This window comes from Hemibagrus wyckioides, linkage group LG09, assembly GCF_019097595.1.
Source record: "Hemibagrus wyckioides isolate EC202008001 linkage group LG09, SWU_Hwy_1.0, whole genome shotgun sequence".
In the NCBI taxonomy this organism is placed as follows: Eukaryota; Metazoa; Chordata; class Actinopteri; order Siluriformes; family Bagridae; genus Hemibagrus; species Hemibagrus wyckioides.
Window position 1 is genome coordinate 8,267,856 of NC_080718.1, and position 14,629 is coordinate 8,282,484.

Consider the following 14,629-nt stretch of genomic DNA (forward strand, 5'->3'; position numbering starts at 1 on the left):
GACAAACGATTTTTGACATCCCCCCTTTTATTTCCTCGAAACAGCGTGGTTGATTTCAGTGCCGCCGATAAAGGTTCAATTGCAATTGCATAGAGAAGTGGGGATAGTGGGCATCCTTGACGAGTACCTCTTGTTAGTGGGAAGTAATCAGACCGAGAATAATTGGTTCGAATGGATGCCAAAGGTGAGTGGTAGAGAAGTTTTAACCCAAGATACAAACATCTTGCCAAATCCAAATTTTTCCACAGCTGCAAAGAGATATGACCATTAAATTTGATTTAAAGCCTTCTCCACATCCAAAGATACAATTAATCTCTGGACTTGGGGAAGGATTATGTGAGTACATAATGTTGGCTATTCTATGTATATTAGAAAAAGAGTGACTATTCTGATAATGAATCCTGTTTGATTGTCTGAAATTACTGTAGGGAGGACATGTTCTAAGCGGCAGGCTAGCACCTCAGCTAAAATTTTTATATCGGCATTTATAAGACAAATAGAACGGTGTGATCCACATTGAGTAGGGTCCTTGTTTTTTTAAGAAGAGGTAAAATAGATGCCTGTGAGAAAGTTGGTGGCAAGGATCCAGATTCCAGACACTCTTTAAACACTTGAAGCAGAATTGGCACAAGTTTTCAAGTTTCCTTGAATTTCTTATAAAATTCAATAGGGTAGCCATCAGGGCCTGGAGATCTACCACTTTTCATCACCATGATGCCCCTACTGATCTATTCCTGCTTGAGATCTTGCACTAAATCCTCCACCTCCTCAGACTGTAGGGTTGAAGTATCTAGGTTGTCTAAGAAATGTTTCATGTCTATTGTATCTGAAGGGAATTCTGAAGTGTATAGCGCAGTATAAAATGTGGTAAAAATATTGTTAAATTTTTTTGGTTTACTTGTAAAAGTTATTTTGGAGTCTCTTATTTGAGTAATTAGATGAGAAGCAGCTTGACGTTCCAGCTGATGAGCCAGAAGCCGGCTAGATTTGTCCCCATGCTCATAGAAAAAACTATGTGTCCTAAATATTAATTGTTCTTCATGTGTTATAGTTAAGAGGTTATATTTAGCCTGTATTTCGACCCTTTTTTTTATGTAGTTCGGTGTTCGAGAGTATTATCTGTCTGAGTCTAGAATGGATTGTGACAGTGTTTGCAGTTCCATTTTATGCTCTTAATTTACATAAGAAGAGTACGATATTATCTGGCCCCTTTTATAAGCCTTTAGAGTTTCCAAAGTAATGAGTAGGACACTGACTCTGTTTTATTAGTTTAAAGAAAAGTATCTATAGTGGACAAGATGAAGACACAGAATTTTTTTCTGGATAGCAGGAGTGGATTAAGTTTCCACTGTGGTCGTTCCCTGATATTTAAAGGAAAGTGTAGGTCTAGCATAACAGGTGCATCGTCTGATATAACTATAGCTTAGTAGTCAATTTGCTTAACCATTGAAATAAGTAGGCTCTCTATAAAGAAATAATCTAACCTGGAAAAGGAATGGTGGACATGGGAGTAAAAAGAGAACTGCTTAATTGATGGGTTAAGGAATCTCCATGGGTCCACACAACCATTCTACTGCATTAATTTAGAGAAAGCCTTAGCCGTATCTGAAGTGCTGCTACTAACGGTAGATCTGTCAAGCAAGGGGTCAATGGCACAGTTCAAGTCTCCCGAAAGTATCAGATGGTGAGTATTAAGCTTGGGAATTAATGACAAAAGACTGTTTGCAAGTTGGATATCATCTCTGTTGGGTGTATAAACATTTACAAGAACATCTGGTGTTTGAAAAAGAGAACCAGAGACTATAATAAAACGGCCATTAGAATCACTTATGTCAGATGGTGTAAACTGTATTCTCTTAACCAAAATGTAAACCCTCCCTCCCAACCCCAAACCAAACATGAACAATATCAACAAAAAAAAAAAGAACAACATAAATCCTAGATCTAATTCCCCAACTGAGAATGATCGCAGATGTAGAAAAACAGAAAAACTTCCGAAGTGTGCAAAATAACAAATATCAAAGTCCCATACAGTCTAGGTAAAGCTCCCACCTATCAAAAGTTAGGAACAAATTGTCACCTTTTGGAAACTTTATCCGGCTAATAATAAGCAATATATCCGACCCGTAAAGGTAGAGAGATTTATTTCACCTTAATCATCACCCCAATGAGAGAAGTAAAAATCGCTGGCTTCCTCTAGTGTGTCAAAGCAGAACGTTTTCCCTTCGTGGGTGATGCGTAACCTTGCCAGGTACAGGAGGGCGAATTTGACTCCTTTCCTGTAGAGCTGCGATTTCACGTCCTTAAGTGCCACTCACTTTTTACCCAGCTCGGCACTAAAATCCTTATGAAAAAACACCCTGTGCCCACGAAAACACACCTTCTTATTTTGTGTGCTGAATCAAAAGAGGTCTTGCGAAGAAATCCTTTCCCAGTACTTCCACGAAAAAAGTCTGTCATGAATTTAACTGGGTCTGACCCCTCAAGCTTTTGGGGAATGACCACCACTCTTATATTGGATCTCCGTGAACGGTTCTTTAAATCATCCAGGTTCTCCTTTAGATACTCGTTTTCCTTTCGTAGCGCATCCACAGAGGTCTCAACATTTACCAGCCTGTCACTATAATCATTTTGACCATCCGCTACCTCGTGAAGACGTTGGTCATGGTCTTCGTAGTATGATTTTACTTGTTCCCGAGTCATGTTCACGGGCGACAGAGCATCTCCCAGTTCAGTTTTTAGAAGTGAGTGGACTACTTGCGGCATGTCCGATAGGAGCGCTGAACGAAGCCTTTCGAGGTCATCTGGTAGAGCGGGCGAATCCCTGGGGAGAGGGGCGGGGTCGTCGGAATTGCCGGAGGCCTCGCCATCTTTATCTCCAGTTTTATTTCGTAGTTGCATTCTAGGCCCCATAAGGTTATTTAATTTATGTTCCAACATTGTTCAGAACACCAGCTAAACGAATTAATGTAGCGTATATCAGTTATACACGGTGAAATAATAGGTTGGGAGCCGAACCAGCTAACACCTATTCACTCAATGCTTAAACCGGAAGTCCCCATCACAGCTTCTTTTAGTTGTTGTATCCTTCCACTTTTTTTGACTGATGAAGTCCTGGCACTGTTGGCACTATGTTTTGGGTCTTGCTGTATAATGAAGTTCCCCACAATTTCATTGGATGCTTTTCTTTGTAAACTGGCAGAAAAATCTTTCTGTAGACTTCTAAATTCACTCTTGTGCTACCCTCATTTTGATATAAATCATCTTGCCTCTAAATGTCTGCTCTCAAAGTTTTCTTCGAATGGTGGATTGTGATACTTTCACCCCTCTCCTGTGGAGGTTGTTGTTATGATTACAGCTTATGTTTCGGCCATGAACTGTGTTGTTTTCCTTGACCAACCTGTTCTATGTCTGTTGCACCAGTGGATAATTTTTATAGGACATAAATTGTTGTATTGGTTGTGCCAAGTGTGAATTTTTCCTCTTTTCACAGCTTCAAAATGGTCTGCTTTTCCCAATTGACAGCTGTCAATGGGAGAAAAGCTTTGTCTAGGTTTATCTAATTTAACAACAAATATAGTCTTCACGGGTGAAACCCTGGGCTCATACCAAGAGTAGACATTCAAAGGTAATCTAAAAGGGCACACCTGGACAGCATGAAGCACCTGAAATGGAATGAAATGAAATGAAAATAAAGGAAATGAAAGTATGTTTTGATATAAATATCTTCAGTGTATAGCAATACACACACAGTCAAAGGAAAAAAGTACGCCCCCATTCAATTCTAGGTTTTTATTAACTAGGCCCTAGATAACAATGTGGTTTTTATAAACTGTATACAAACTAAGCCTCATATGACTGACCACAAAAAAAACCATAACATACTTCAATATGTAGTAATTTTTTTCCAAAAGTTAAACCAACATTCATACAACCATGTTAGAAGAAATAATTACATCCTATAATTCTGTAAACTGTAGAAGCAACTTTACCAGCAATAACATAACATTTATCCCTTCACTTCTCAGGTTAGTAGTATGCTTGATTGTCCTGTTGCAAGACCAAATTACAGCCCTGCTTAAGCCCCTGGACAGACCTCACATTTGTCGAAAGAATATTCTGGTATAAAGTAGAATTCACAGTTGTCTCATTAATTGCAAGTTTCCCAGTTCATCACCCCTACAGTTGGTACAGGCTGTTTGTAATGATACCTTGTGTTTGAAGTCCATTGTGTCTTTCATCGTCACAAGTTATTTGTTGCTTACTGAAATGAACATACTTACCAATACAGACATACCTATAGGTGTATGGACGGGTGACAGAAGAAAAATCAGTGCCTTTGTTATGCTGTGGGGGCATTTGGGATGGCATAAATTCGGTCTGTTTGTCCTCTTCAAGAAAAGGTATTCAATCTGGCAAGTTTTATTCATTTTAACAACAGTACAGTAGAACAGTTTAGCACACAAAAATTGCAGGAAAAAATGTCATCACTATTGGAGGAAAAAAGCCTGAAAATAAAAGATTAAATAAGCCTGCAGTGAATTACCAAATCTAACACTTAACAAATTTATTACATTTTCCCCCCTCCCATGTATAGCAGCTGTGTAAGATCATATCAAGGTTATAAACACTTATTTTAGACAAGGGCCAATTAGACAATATACATCCCCATCCCCCAGCAACAATTCAGTTCAATTTTAATTCAGTTAATTTGTAGTGGGGTTTTTTAACAGTGGATATTGTCTCAAATCAGCTTTACAGAAATATAGAAAGATAGAATAAAAATTAAAAGTTTAAAATTAAATTAATATTTATCCCTAATATTTATCCATAATGAGCAAGCCTGAGGTAACAGTGACAAGGAAAAACTCCCTGAGAGGATATGAGGAAGAAACTCTTGAGAGGAACCAGGCTCAGAAGGGAACCCATCCTTATTTGGGTGACACTGTAAATAATGTCCTTTCTACAGCTGTTTATAGTCAAGTGGAATTGTGCAATCACAACTTCCTGAGCAAACTAATAGGTCAGCGTAATTTCTGAGTCCATTATAGAACACTAATTCCTACCTGCCAAAGTCTTCAAATGTTCACCAGTGGTGGATGTATCTTTTTCATTAAATGCAGTGAGTGCAAACGATTCAGTAGAGCATTAAAACTGCAGTGTCACATCCTGAAATACTATAGCCTACGATGGAAGAAAACTCACCCCATCCTGCACATCCATAGCCTGTGACCTTACCTGCAGGATTTGTTTTAAGTTGTAGAACAGAAGAAAGTCTTTCCTTCTATTCCTTCTTACAAGAATTCAACATCTTATTTGCAAAAACGTAGAGGTGAGCACGTCCTGTTATAATCATAATCATGATTTTCTTTAATATGAATCTAATGTTACCTGGCAGCAATGAAGGATTTTCTTGTATATGTGAATAAGTCTGAAATTATATTAATTATGTCGTGAATGGCTAGTTACGCTTTAGTTAGCCAAGTAAGCTAACATAATCAGTAACTCTTGAGCAGCAGTTTATATTAATGTTACTGATGTTATACAGCAACACAATAACCCAATAGCTCAACCTTTATTGTTGATATTTGACCAGTCACCAAGTAAAATTTTTTCAGTGTTTTTTTTTTTTTTAAACGTAAAGCAGGATAAGATTACTGCACAAATACTGTAACTGCCCATCACACACCAAAGCATTAGTTACTAAATACTGAAATATTGACTTTGCTGACTTTCCCTCTGAATCTGTAGAGCAGCAAGTTTCTGTTAAAGTGTCTGCTTAGATCTGCTTAGATCCTTGCTTGTCATTTGCTTAAAACTGAGGACACCGGAGTGTCCAGCACACATTAGTTACTCTGCATGAGTTACCAAGTCAGACGCTGTAGTACTTCATATTTTCTTCTGCCATGATGTATATATTTTAATTTTTTAGCACTTTATGTAGGAAACAATTTACAAGCTACAGGCGATTTATTTATATAACATCTCTTTTTCTTGTGTAGTGCCCATGCGCACACACACAAACAAATGTGTCATTTCAACATCTACATGGCAAAGTGTTTTATCAGGTTTTGTTACTGTTAAGTATAACATAAATCTTAACAGGAAAACCTAATTGATCTCTAGTCCTGCTATTTTACAGCCCCCATGTTCACCTTGCACTCCTTGACTTCGAATAATGTTAACTTACCTGCATCGTGATGATTTCTCAGACCTTGTATTAAAAGGCATGTTTGAGTAGAGTGACAGATTCTTCTTACATAAAATGAATAGTTAATTACAAAAAGTGACTTTTTTTTTACTTAAGTAGATTTGGATACAAGCACCTTTGTACTTTGCCTCAAGTAGAAATTCAAATTGAGGACTTCTACTTTTACCAGAGTAATGTTTTCACTAGGGTATCTGTACTTTCATATAAGCACAGGAGTTGCGTACTTTGCCCACCACTGATGTTCACTGATGATGACCCAAGCACAAAGCTAACCACTGCAACAGCAGTTTAAAGACAGAGTAATAGTCTCTAAGTGGTTCTACCCACAGAATACCCATGGGTCACAAGCTGTTTAAGCGGAGCCATGTGTGCAATGTGCACCACCAAGTGACGAGTCTTCAAGTAGGGCATCAGGATAGGCAGGTCCGGAAAGCAGAAGCGGTCACCCTGGGAACTCAGAACACTGGGAGCTGTGGGAGTTTTAAGAAAAACCTCTGTCCCCTGCTGTAGTATTTACTACCCAGAGGTAACAAAAGCATGTACTAGTAATTCTGCATCATGTAGTGACATCATATTTCTTATCTTAATATTTCTGAGATGAAAGAAGGCTACCCTAGTTATATTATTTACATGAACTTCAAATGATAGACTGAAGTCAATAATCACACCAAGGTCTTTTACAGCTGCACATGATGTAACAGAAAGACCATCCAGATTTACTCTGTAATCAGAAAGCTTACTTCTGGCTGCATGTGTTCCTAGAAAAACACTTCTTTTCTAGAAGGAAAGCAGGAGGAAGTTAGTGAGCATCCACTGTCTAATGTCATTTGCACATTCTTCAATCTTAATATGCTGGTGTCTCTCATCTGACTTATATACATAACATATACAGTTGTGTTCAAAATAATAGCAGTCCAACATCACTAACCAGATCAATCACTGCTTTTGGTAGACGTAGTCCTAGTAGGCGTAGTAGAGTATTAGAAAACCAACAGTAATGACATGCATGTTGCTGATTCTGTGTAATTGAATCATTAATTGAAAAGGGTGTGTTTAAAATAATAACAATGTGGAGTTCAATTAGAGAGGTAAATTAGTCTGTGAAAAAACGGTGTCCCTTATTTAAGGATGAAGGCAGCAGATGATGTACTGTGAAAATCTGAGTAAAATGGGTGGTTCCAGACATTGTTCAGAAGGACAGTGTACTTTGATTAAAAAGTTGATTAGAGAGGTGAAAACATATAAAGAAGTGCAGAAAATGATAGGCTGCTCAGCTTAAATGATATCAAATGCTTTAAAATGGCAAATAAAACCAGAATGTCATGGAAGAAAACAGGAAACTACCATTCGATTGGATCAAAGAATAGCCAAAATGGCAAAGACTCAGCCAGTGATCAGCTCCAGGGTGAACAAAGAAAGTCTAAAGTTACCTGTGAGTATTGTAACAATTATCTTTTTAAATTAAGTCTATGTAAAGCCAAACTATAGGCAAGAAGCCCCCTCAAAGTCCCACTGTTGAAAAAAAAGATACGTGTTGAAGAGGTTACAATTTGTCAAAGAACACATTGACTGGCCTAAAGAGAAGGCACTGGATTGATGGACTGATGAAAGCAAGATTGTTCTTTTTGGGTCCAGGGGCTGCAGACAGTTTGTCAGATGACCCCCAAACACTGAATTCAAGCCACAGTACACTGTAAAGACTGTGAAGCATGGTGGCGCAAGCATCACGATTTCTCATACTATGGTGTTGGGCCTATTTATCGCATTCCAGGGATCATGTATCAGTTTGAGTACATTAAAATACTTAAAGAGGTCATGTTGCCTTATGCCCAAGTTATTACTAAGGGAAATGCCCTTGAAATGGGTGTTTCAACAAGACAACGACCCCAAACACACCAGTAAGGGAGCAGCATCTTGATTCCAGACCAACAAGACTAACATTATGGAGTGGCCAGCCTAATCCCCAGACCTTAATCCAATAGGAAACTTGTGGGGTGACATCAAAAATGCTGTTTCTGAGGCAAACCCAAGAAATGCAGGGGAATTGTGGTGTGTAGTGCAGTCGTCCTGGGCTGAAATACCTGTTCACAGGTGCCAGAAGTTAGTCGACTCCATGCAATACACATGTGAAGCAGTTCTCAGAAATCATGGTTATACAACTAAATATTAGTTCAGTGATTCACAAGAAAGCTAAATCTTCAAGCATTCTTCAGTTTATACAGTAAATGTTTGACTTTGTAAAGAAACATGCAGACTGCTATTTTTTTGAACAGCCTAATATTCTTTTTTCTTCTGTAAAGTAATAACAAATTTGAAACATTTTTCTTCATGTTTTGATTTAGAATTGAATGTGCAGTGTTCCCAATGCATTTGCATGTATTGAAATAAAAGTTATTATAAGGATTTTGAGCTTTACTCACTTTTTTTTAACACGCTGCTATTATTTTAAACACAACTGTAGATGTGTGTGATCAGCACAACAGTGGAAGCTAATACCATATTTACAGATAATTGTACCAAAAGGTAGCATATGTTATTCATAGAAGAAAAGCAGTGGGTATAAATCAGAACCTTGTAGAACACTGAAGTTAACCATAGTATGCTGAGAGAAGTCACTATTTAGATCTATAAACTGATAACGATCAGTCAAATAAGACTTGAGCCAGGAGAGGGCTGTTCCCTTAACACCAACAACATTTTCTAGCTTATCATGTAGAATAGTATGGCCAGTGGTGTCAAAAGCTGCACTAAGATCAAACAACACCACCCAAGAGAGACAACTCTGATCAGAGGCCAGTAACAGGTCATTTACCACTTTAACCAGTGCTGTCTCTGTGCTATAATGAGGGATGATTCCTGACTGATGCATTTATAAATGTTATTTCTCTGTAGGTATGAGCATCACCAGAGTATTGAGGATTGTTAAATTGTTTGAGAAGTACAAAAAGGATGTCAATCACTTGCTATGGCTTTTCCAATCTCCAGATCGTCATCTAAATTAAAACATACAGGAGATACAGAGTTGTAGAAACATGTAAATGTGCAATGAAACTGTTCTTGTGCCTTGTGGTGGCCAGACACCAGAGTAAGATGTATTAGGTTGGTTTTTCCTTAAATTTGTTGCCCATCTGTAGGTACTAGATATTCATTGATAATACCATCCTTTTAGCCTTTAAGCTCACACCTCCGAACAAGACCTCCAAATAAACTGCTTGATATTAATAATAATAATAATTGCCACAACCCCTTCCCCTAGTCAAATCAGTCTAAGCCCATCCCTTTTGCTTACCCATTAGGTGCCAGAGCTTCTTTCTGCGTTTCCTGCTCTGTGTGCCACTCTTGCCCAATCATATGTCCAGTTTGTACCGCAGTTAAAGCAGACATCGGTGACAGCAGCTGTTTCTATATTCCCCCATTAAAGGTAATTTCACCTACAGAGACACAGGGGTGACACTCCTTGAGGCCATGCCCATGAGCAACAGCGAGGCAAGCAGGCTACCTGTTTCTCCTCCCCCACGAAGAAGTAAGCAACTGCCCGTTTACACCATTGGTTCTGAAAATGGAAAGCAAATTGTACACAAATGGAAAATTGCCAAAATACATAAAATCCATGTTTATTATAATAACACATTTGTCTTGTTCTTGAGGTTCAACCTTTTTTTCGTGCGCAATTGGGGCATATTGGTATCTTCTGATAAACTGGAGAAGTCTTTGTAAAGGCCAAAAACAGAAAGAAAAAAAAAAACTAGCTTTGTTTTGTTATATTTTTATGTTCTGTTATTTGAGCGTGAAGCTTTTATTAGTGAGTCTGTGACTTTTATTGGTTAGTCTGTGACTGTGGAGTGGTGTTGGTTTTGTTGTATTAGTTTTTGTTGCTTTAATGGCTGTATGCTTCATGCTGTAGTTACATGATCTAAAGCTGCTGTATATCTAGATCTTTGCTGACCTCTTTTTTTCTCTTTCCTCCTTTTTCTCTCCTCCCTTTTCCTCTTTTCCTTTTACTAAAATGTTCATGAGAGTAATGATTGCACAATTTAAACACCCACCCCACTCTACTGAATTCAGTGTGCTCACATAATGTATTCCTCTAGCCACTAAAAGCTATAAAGGTACACTCACCTACAGAATTATTGGCACCCTTGAGTTTAAAAACAGACTATGACGCTGTTGGTTGGAGATTGTGAGTTCGAATCCTGAATACCATAGGTATCCGTGGTGAGGAGACCAGTAGAGCAAAATGCTGTTCTTGCCCAGCCTGTTGTCTGGTTAGTATACCAGAGGTTTATTTCTTTTTCAGTGCATCACAAATTGTTGCATTGGCTATGTGCAGTGTTTATGCAATTGCTCTGATCAATTTTCACTCTTTTCCCAGCTGCAAAATGTTCTCATTTTCTCCCATTTGTTGACCAATTTAACAATTAATCTGACATGGCACATCTGGGGAACAAGAAACTTGAAAATAGTATGGGTTTAAATAAAAAATGCCATGTTCTAAGTTAAAACATCTAGATGTAAATATTTATAAATAAAATCAGACAGTCTGATCTTCAGATTGTTGTTCCATAACTCTTTCAGAGGGGACTGTATATATTGAGGTTTCCATTAGCTGGGAAATACTGGTATTTGACCGGCAAAAAAAACAGAGCCATGATGGTTAGAAGGGGGCTGGGGCACAGTGGATAACTAGGATGTCATGTGTAATTGGCCTGCTTTATACACTCAACAGCATGTTGCTGGCACACTTTGTCAGCCAGTTGAGCAAGTTAATGGTTTCATCTGTGTGAATGATAGCACCAGACTTCTATTTAACCCATTGCTGGGGCTGGTGCAGTGGTTGATAAGGTGCTGATACGAAAGGATGAGTGTGTGTTCTTATGCCAGTGGGCCTGTACACCACGTCTCTATGACATATTGCTTCTCTGAGATCCCCTGCAGTTCAGCCTGGGGTTCTAGGATGCCAAGTTGGTACATGTGGGTATTGCAGGACCAGTATTCAACCTTAAGATCAGTAATGAGGCCAGGCATTTGGCCGGAGATGGCACTCCAGTTTATCCCAAACGTGTTTTGGTCAGGGGTGTCTGCAGGCCACTTGAGTTATTTCCAGGCAATCTTTTGCATGTGTTCACCTTTTGTGCACAAGTGTTTTGTTGTTGCTCTTCTTCTTCTCGATGTTCATGCAGGAAGAAGTTTGGGCTTGGCTTTTTAGTTCCAGTGACAGTGAAGGGATTCTTGAGCCCTGAACACCTTAAACACGTATGAACTAGACCGCTGACTTTACCCCAGGCCCATTGGCTGATGTCAGTGAATGGAAACTCTAATGCTAAAGCATACTAAGTTAGATTACAATTATATGCTTCCCTACAGAATATTGGACAGGTGGTTTTAATGTTCTTACTGATTTGTTTGTTTGTGTGCGGTAACAGCAAGGCCAGTGCAATTTTTTGCCACAGACTGAAGATATTTGGGTTTGAGATCAAAAGATGAATATGAAAAGAGATTTCCTGATATTTAAATGTAGATGTGTTGAACATAACACATTCTGTATCACACCACCCTATTTTTAGGTGAGCAGAAATATTGGAACATGTGACTGACGTGTTTCTTAACCAGATTACCTAGGTGTGCCCTGTTAGATTGATTTGTTTAAACAAGTAGCTCTGAACTACTCTTGGGGTCTCTTCAGTTTCCACCTGTAAAGACATTTGTTAAAATTGATAAGATCAGATATGTCTAGGAGAAAGCAAGTCATTTTAAAGCTATAAAAAGAGAGAAAATCAATCAGAAGCATTTCACGAACATTGAGCATAACCAATACAACAAATTGTACTAAATTCGAAAATGACCTTATCCATTGATCCAACAATACTTAGAAATAAGTAAGTCAAACACTGGCACAGTAATGGAACCTACAGTGGAAGAGGATACAAACATATTTTGCCATTGCACACAGAATAGAGAGGAAAGATTTCTCCAAGGTTAACTGTTGCCAGCATTTTGGGGTCACACTATTTGGAAGGAATCCTTTTCTTTCATTTAACCACAAACATAAAGGCTCAGAGTTCACTAGATGCTAATGTAAATCTCTGTGATCAGAAACAATATAGAGTATTTTTGCAATAAATAATAGTGTAAGTAAGGTAACTAAATAACTATTTTTAATAATAAGTTAATTAAACCAGGCCAATGTACAAAATTACTGACTTGATGACTTGATGCCATAGTAATAATTTACCTGATGTCTAAAAGAATTTTGATTCCTCAAATCAAGTGAATTTTATGTTAGTTCGAAGAACTCATTTGTGAGAGACTCAAGTAAAATGCTTATATACAAATGTAACATAATACAAAATCTATGATTATAGACATGAAATATACAAATTTAGAGGATATAATTGATTGATAATATAATTAGATACTATGGCAAGAAAAAGTATATGAACCTTTTGAAATTTCATGTTTTTCGGCATAAATTTGTCATAAAATGTGATCTTCATCTAAGTCAAGAGTATTGACAAATGTAATGTGCTTAAATAATAACATCTTTCATGTCTTTATTAAACACACTCATTCAACATCCAAAATGGTAGTGGAAAAAGGAAGTGGCCTTCCTTTGTGGTATCCTGCCACAGATGCCATGCTTGTTCAATGTTTCAAAAGTCAAATTTTATTGGTCACATACGAAATCATACACAGTACGTGTAGTGAAATGCTTTTTACGGCTGTCTTACATAAAAAAGAAATAGTAAAAAAGAAAAATTTAAAGTGTGGACATGAAAAATAGGGGATATAATTAAGAATATATAGGGAAAAGTAGGGAAAATTAAATGATGGAAATCACAAACGAAAATAACTTGAAAGTGTCAGATATGCATATGCAAATATACTGTATGTCTAATGTATGTATATATAAATATATATGTATATAATATAAATATATATATGTAGTATCGATATAGCAGTAAATATTTTAAATAATGAAAAATAAAATAAAATAAAAATAATAATAAAAATAGTAATATAAAAATAGTATATAATATATAATGTATACAAATATAAAACTGCTATATAAACTAAATATAAAAAAACAAATATAAAAACAAAAATATAATACACTAATATAATACAGTACAATATGGTGTGTGTGTATATATATATAGTATATGTGAAAAATAGAACAATATAAATAAATATATATGTGTAGACTCTGTAATATATAGAAGGTACAGTATATGCATATATGTAGATAAAAAGGTCAACTTTGAAGTGGTGTAGCAAATGAATACAGTATGTACAGTGTGCATATGTAAGATAAATATATAAATATATTTGTAGATGTATATATAAGGCAAAAATAAAGTTGTCCACCCGTACTGCATGAGGTCTGTCTGTTTTACATACTGTAAACTCATGAACACAGACGTTAGCCAATACCAATGATGCCTTCAGATCTTTGGCTGTTTCTTTACTTCATTGATGAGTTTTTGTTGTGCTCTTGGGGTCATTTTGACTAAGCACCCACTTCTTGGTAGAGTAGCCACAGTCCCAAGGTGTCTCCATTGGTAGATCATTTGCATGACTGTAGACTGGTTAATGTCTAAAAACTTTGAAATCACTTTGTAACCCTTTCCAGCTTTATGTCAATCAACAATTCTTGATCGTAGATCCTCGAAAGCTCTTTTTGGGAAGGCATGGCTCACATAAGCGTATTCTTCTTGTGTGGAGCAAAATCAAAAAAACTGAGTGGTTTTTATCAGTCAAAGTAGCTCTAGTCCACACCTCCTAACTCATTTTTACCAAGTACCAAGACTCTTACCAAGACTCCAGGTATGCTAACACCTGACTACAATGAGCTTTTTTGATGTCATTAACTCAAGGGTTCACATACTTTTTCCACTAACACTATTAAGATTTATGGTTGTTATTTTTTGTGATTATTTGGGCACATTAAATTTCTAAATACTCTTGACTTAGATGAAGATCAGATCACATTGGTAAATTTATGCAGAAAACCATGCAATTCTGAAAGGTTCACATACTTTGTCTTGCCACTGTAGTAAGCAGAAGGTAGCTAAATCATGACATGACATGCACCAAAAATATTATGAGTTAAAAAAAAGCGGATCTACTTAACAGAATAATTATTGCTAAACTATCATCCCAACACTGAAGAAGGTATAGAGAGATGTTTTATTATTACATAGCAATGGAGTGTACTTGGCAGGTCCTACTGTAAGAAGCAGCTTCAGTGTAGTCAGGAAAGAGAAAGTCCTGTGACGTTGCACAGTACAGCAGGGATTTTGCTAAGCCTCTACAGTTTTTTGGAGAACTTGCACCTTGTGCCACCTTCTATGTACTCCAGTGTTAGTGTGTAGCTTCTAAGATTTGTAAAGAGTTATAGAAGAGTTGTAAAGGTTATAC

The 14,629-nt window shown here is 37.1% G+C and overlaps 1 protein-coding gene across 8 annotated transcripts in view; it reads left to right on the plus strand.

Moving 5' to 3' along the window:
• Positions 1–14,629, plus strand: part of LOC131358991 (gephyrin-like) — a 92,210-nt gene that overhangs the window by 68,079 nt on the left and 9,502 nt on the right. For 4 of the 8 annotated variants that reach the window (XM_058398485.1, XM_058398481.1, XM_058398482.1 and 1 more), the window contains one exon: positions 9,633–9,734. The exons of the other annotated variants lie outside the window; for them this stretch is intronic. In XM_058398485.1, coding sequence (XP_058254468.1) covers positions 9,633–9,734 — 102 coding nt within the window. The remainder of the gene's footprint in view (positions 1–9,632; positions 9,735–14,629) is intronic. 8 annotated transcript variants of the gene reach the window in all.